This window comes from Terrapene carolina, unplaced genomic scaffold (assembly GCF_002925995.2).
Source record: "Terrapene carolina triunguis isolate 2854851 unplaced genomic scaffold, T_m_triunguis-2.0 Scaffold1078, whole genome shotgun sequence".
Taxonomy (NCBI): Eukaryota; Metazoa; Chordata; order Testudines; family Emydidae; genus Terrapene; species Terrapene triunguis.
The window spans coordinates 1-6,118 of record NW_020665429.1 but is presented as its reverse complement, the minus strand read 5'-3'; the positions used below and the strand labels follow the sequence as shown (position 1 = coordinate 6,118).

Genomic DNA, 6,118 nt, shown 5'->3' with positions numbered 1-6,118 from the left:
AATCATCTGATGACACCTCCTCTCTTGATGAGCACAAAGGAGTGCAGCATGGCCCTGTCCAATCTGTCCCAATGGTGCTTGTCAACAGAGTTGGTGGCTCTCACAATGACAAATCTCAGTCATTTTCTATGGAACAATGGTCCAAGCCTGGCTCCTATTGGGAAATTTAATAAAGGAGCAAAGATAATAGCAACAGTCTGAGTTGGGTAGATGTTTAAAGGAGAAAAATTGAGGAGTTTTAACTGTCCACACCCCAAACTGCCAAGCAATCATTTCAGCAGCAGTCTGTGGCCCTCAAGCCATTTCTATCACTTTACTGTAGCATTTAATTTGTAAACTGTCCAGTTTTTATTAAAACAAAATTAAAGTCATGCTCTCACAGTAATACACATGAGGCTGTTTATTAGAAGTCTACAGGTGCACCTTCTTCACAAGGTATGTAGCAATAGCTTGCTAATGCACACGCTGTTGATGTTTACTGCTAGAAGAAACAAATACTGAACACATTCAAATTATTTTTGGGACCACAGAGAGCCAACTCCTGGATTTTTACTCGTTTATCTTTTTGCTAACTCTTGGAATGCTGAATATTTTCAAGAAATAACCTGAAGTTTATAATGGCAGTAGTGAAAAGATTTGGCATACCCAATAGAGTAGTCACAGTTCTGAAGTTCATATCATATAGAATCTTGGCCCACAGTCCCTGACTTTGGCTATTTAGTGAACAATAATGTACAAAAATGTGAGGAGGAACAGAGAAGATTTGAAACAGTATGGAAAGAAAAAAGTAGAAGTCTATTCTATATACGCTTTTATACCACACTCATCACCATTGTATCTGAGAACCTTCCAGTAGTGCATTAGGATACGTGACTATACATTGGTCATGTGATGTTTGTTCTTTTATACTCTCCTCAGATGGAGAAGCATGTGCAGTGGAGTATCTTGTTTTGGTGGTAGTGCATCTTAACACAAATATGTGTGTCTATGTTATGGAAGTGTAATGCATACATACCTGGTTTAGAAGGACATTCTTCGAAAACTTTTTGTTGTTGCTCTACTGTTGCTCTTTCCCATGGGACACACAGAGAAAAAGTGGTGTTCCACACACACCTGATTCCAGGACCTGCTCTCAAGCAAGATGTCTCATTGTCATAAGCTTCACAGCTTTCTGGTGTATACCTCAGGATATCGCTCAGGAGGAGACTGTTGAACCCTCCAAATATATACACAGTGCTAAACATAAATAAGAAAATTGAAGTAAATGTTATGTTCATATATTTGTATCTATATTTGTAGACCATATATATAGCTCTTGATAACTGTGCAGGGCAGCTAGAGTATATGGATAGGTGCCCTTTTCTAGTAAATCCAACTAGATCAATAGATGTTGTTAGGGAACACATTAAACAGAAGTGAGGTTCTTACCCACGAAAGCTTATGCTCCCAATACTTCTGTTAGTCTTAAAGGTGCCACAGGACCCTCTGTTGCATTAAACAGAATGGTATCTCAGATTTCCATTAGTTCAGTGAATCTCAACCCATGACTTTTGAGCCATAAACTGCATCAGATCTCTCCTCAGTCTGGGACTGTTGTGATGTATATGTTGTAATACGCTATAGGCCATACGGGCCTAGTATAAATGCTGTATGTGCATGTGAGTTGTGTGCTGGCAGCTGAAGCAAGGACTTAAGGTTATGAGCAGTAAAGAATTGTCATGCAAAATAAACTTTGTCATGTCCATAAGAGGAAATGGAATGTCCTGGATTATGGCAGCCTGCCTGGAACTGCTGTCCTGGAATTATGGGGAAAGTCTAAGTAAACAGACAAAGAGCTAATGACGCGACAGATTCGTCTATAAAAAAGGTTGTTTGCTATAGCTGAAGTCGGAGCAGACACCGACCCAGAGCCCTGAAAAAGAAAAAGCGTGTAACGTGGGGCTCCCCATGCCTTGTGATCGGACTGAATTTCGACTGGCCATCGGGATTTCCTTCGGATCTTCAGACTCTGGCGTAGCATGAAAGGAGTGTGAATGTGGAGTGAGTGGGGTTTATATTGTAATCAATAACAATATTTAGAGTATTATATCCCAACACTGGTTTCAGAGTAGCAGCCATGTTAGTCTGTATCTGCAAAAAGAACAGGAGTACTTGTGGCACCTTAGAGACTAACAAATTTATTTGAGGATAAGCTTTCGTGGGCTACAGCCCACTTCATCAGATGCATCTGTGAATACTGTGTCTGGTATCTGCCTGCTCCCCCATCCCGTAGGGAGGCCTCTATCAGAGCCTAACATTTGGTGAAGAATTGCGAGGGGGGGGGGAAGAGATATAAGGAGTGCCAGATTGTGAGACGGGGTCTCACAGGTGACTCCTTATTTGTGGGATTAAAAGTACGCGTGGGGAGATACTGCGTGGAGTTTTGGCAACATGCAACATTAAGTATAACTGAATGAGAGCGTGTGGGGAGATTCCCCATGGGGTTATTGAGATTGCATTTGCGACCTACCCTTGGATGGAGGATGCAGTAGAACCCGACGTGATAACTGATACATTAGAAAACATGTTTGAGACTTATGTACAGCTGTACAAGCCTAATGCCAGCAAGAAGCAGACAGCTGTGATATGGTTGTTGTGGTGGGCTAAGAAAAAGGTACACCTCTACCCCGATATAACGCGACCTGATATAACATGAATTTGGATATAACGCAGAAAAGCAGCACTCCAGGGGGGGGGCGGAGCTGCGCACTCCAGCGGATCAAATCAAGTTCGATATAACGCAGTTTCACCTACAACGCGGTAAGATTTTTTGGCTCCCGAGGCATCAGAGCTGGGAATGGAATATTGGGGAACAGACTCTGCGAGCGTGTAGAGCAGGGGTGGGCAAACTTTTTGGCCCGAGGGCCACATCGGGGTTGCCAAACTGTATGGAGCGCTGGGTAGGGAAGACTGTGCCTCCCCAAACAGCCTGGCTCCTGGCCCCTCCCACTTCCCGCCCCATACTGCTCCCCTCAGAACCCCCCGACCAATCCAACTCCCCCTGCTCCTTGTCCCCTGACCACCCCCTCCTGGGACCCCCAGCCCCAACCAGCCCCCCGGAAGCTCACCCCTATCCAATCCCCCCTGCTCCCTGTCCCGACTCCTATCTACACCCTTGCCCCCTGACAGGCCCCCCAAGGACTCCCACGCCTATCCAATCCCCACCTTACCGGCCGGAGCCAGCCATGCTCCCCGGCAGGAGCTCGCAGCCGCACCACCCAGAGCATTGCGCCAGTGGCACAGTGAGCTGAGGCTGCAGAGGAGGGGCGACAACGGGGGAGGGGCTGGGGGCTAGTCTCCACGACCAGGAGCTCAAGGGCCAGGCAGGATGGTCCCGCGGGCCGTAGTTTGTCCACCTCTGGTGTAGAGCTATGAATATGTTTGCTCGGAATTAACCCCAATAAACATTGCAGTGCCTGCACTTCGGATTTCTGGTCTTGTGCTCTCTGTCTGTGTGACAAGAACCAGCAGAGAGAGTGGAGGAAAGGAGGCACTTAAATCCACTTGTAAGAGGTTTAGAGTAAAGGCACCATTATGGGAGAGTGCCAGTATTTTTTCTACGTTTGGTGCTACTCCAGTAAAGGCAACTGGAGGATTGTAAATTAAAGTTAGGGGCGGTTAAAGACGACTTGGCACAACAGGGTTTGGAGTCAGAAGCAAAGTGAATAGACCACCTTAAGAGACAGGAGCTGTGACTTGGTCGGAGTGAAGAAAAGGAAAAAAAAAAGGTTTTCATAGAATCATAGAATATCAGGGTTGGAAGGGACCTGAGGAGGTCATCTAGTCCGACCCCCTGCTGAAAGCAGGACCAATCCCCAACTAATGGGTTGCTTAACCCCTGAAGTTGCTCAGAAACAATTAACTGCAACAGAGAATAGCACTTCTGCAATTCAGTTGAGGTTTAAACAAAAACAAAAAGCACAGGGAAAGGCAGGTGTATTGCACCTTAAAGAACTGAATGCAGAAGTAAGTGATTTAAAATAAGAGTTACAAGTTTTTGCAAAAATTAATACTACAGACTTTGTAGGGAAGTAAGCACTTAGGAGTTGTGGTGTTATAAAAAGGGAATTCTTGGTTGAATAATAAAACTCAGTTATGTAAATATAAATATATGTGAAATGCGGTACAGTCACACTGAGAACCGTGGTAGTTAAACAAATTATACAATTGGTCAGGTAGAGTGGCTACTGCTACCACTATGTGTTATCCCCAGAAGTTTTTACAACTATTCTGAGGGGAAATGGGCCCTTTTCCCACAGGAATAGTTTGTAATCAAAATCAGTATAGGGGGTGTGTGTGTGGAGGGGGGGATATTGGAACTTGACTGCCTTCAATTATACAAAATGGGAATGTAATCTGGGTATAGGGATATTAGGCAAAAAAAGAACGTGTGTGGGTAAATATTTTTGTGTAATTATGTACGGTTTTAAGGACCTAAACCAACGCTAGGTTTGTTTGTAAAATTCTGTTTGTAGGTTTAAGATAAATTGGGTTTGTTTTGTTTTTAAATACAAAAAATAATGCCTCTAAAACTCCATTTGAATCTCACATCCAAAGTTGCAACATTGACAGACCCTTTTTCCAGACATGGCCAGCTAGTATGATGAGGCTTTGGTATTTAGCATTTAACCCTTTGGGTACTTCCATGTGGTTATAAAGTTTAATATCTTTTTAAATGAGGAGCAAAGAATGTGGCCATGGCAGGGGCAGCCACAACTGGGACAAAAAGTTAAAAGACAGTTTACCTCTGAAGCAAGAGCAGGGGTGCAGTGTACAAAAGAAGCAATGTCAGAAACAGGGAGCCCTGAAGTGGCTCTAAATAATCAGACTGTCACAATGTTATACCTTGACATAAATGCTAGTGAGTAAACTTGTAACAATGTGTAATGTGTGTAATTTTAGGGGAGGGGAGGGATTTTCAGCATGTTAAAAATGATAATTGAAAATAAATCTCATGTTCAAAGATCTCATAGTAATAACCTCAGCTATTACCTGTGAATAAACTTAAAGCTTAGCACAGCAGAGAAGCCATTACAAACCTGGTCTGCTGTACAAGAAGGGAAACTGAGGTACTCCACCTCATGAATTTCATAAACCGAGGGATAATTCACCCTTTTCTTTAAGGGTAGAAGCCAGTGCAATCTGGCGTATCTATAGAACAAATCGCAGGAAAGTATAGAGGTAATTCCTCTGGGTTTTTTTGCAATCAGTAAGGAGATTTGTAAAAGAGATATTTTTAAGCAATAATCTGTCCCCAGAACGAGGTAGGAAATGTTTGTTTTTCAGACACTCTACAGGCAGAAATTTGGTTGGCAAAAGTTCATTCCTTTCATCTTATAGATATTTTTGGTCCCAATTAAGGAAAAAACTTAAGTATGCCCTTAAATGCAATTCACAAAAGTCTTTGCATTGAAGGTATTTAGTATACAGTCAAGCTGCTATCTATTTTGTGTGAGATTTTCAAAGGCACGAAGGGCAGCTGGAAGCTCAACTCCCTTGAAAGTTACTGGGAATTACAGGCCTATCTCCCATTTGTGACTTAAATAATCTCCCCCCTTTCATGTGTTTAAGAGAGGCATCCTCAGAGAGAGATGGCCCTGGAACCAAAACCAGAGACTTAGCAAATCACACACTCCTTAAAACATGGATATTATTATAGCAAATGTAGCCAGCAAAATGGCATGGACCCCAGCTGTATGCCTAATCAGCATACGTTTTGTGGGTGGCAAAGAGAGAAGAGGCCAGATAGGAGGAAGGCTACAAGCAAGCAAGAAAAGGTAACCAAGATGTGGACAGAGGTCTTAGGAGTAGGAGCAGTGAAGAAAGAGCAAATTTTTTGAGCTATTAAAGCTAATAAAAGCAGAGATGACAATGGAGATAGAGAAGGGAAGAGAAGAAGTATTTGGAGGGAAGATGAAAAATTCAATTTTGGACTGATTGAGTTCTAGAGATGAGATGGCAACAGTGGCTGGTTTAGTCGGAGAAGAGAATGAGTCAGGGCAGCTAAAAATAAGAAACTGGATGGAGTCAAGAGTAGGGTTACCATATTTCCACAATCAAAAAAGAGGACACTGGGGGG

The 6,118-nt window shown here is 43.1% G+C and overlaps 1 protein-coding gene across 1 annotated transcript in view; it reads right to left on the bottom strand.

Annotated features, from left to right (window-relative positions):
* LOC113408216 (attractin-like) overlaps positions 1 to 1,236 on the bottom strand; it is a gene marked incomplete at its 5' end in the record, with an annotated part of 3,004 nt that extends 1,768 nt beyond the window's left edge. The window contains one exon of the mRNA XM_026661390.1: positions 1,016 to 1,236. Within this exon, the coding sequence (XP_026517175.1) occupies positions 1,016 to 1,236 (221 nt within the window). The remainder of the gene's footprint in view (positions 1 to 1,015) is intronic.
* Positions 1,237 to 6,118: the final 4,882 nt, after the last annotated feature.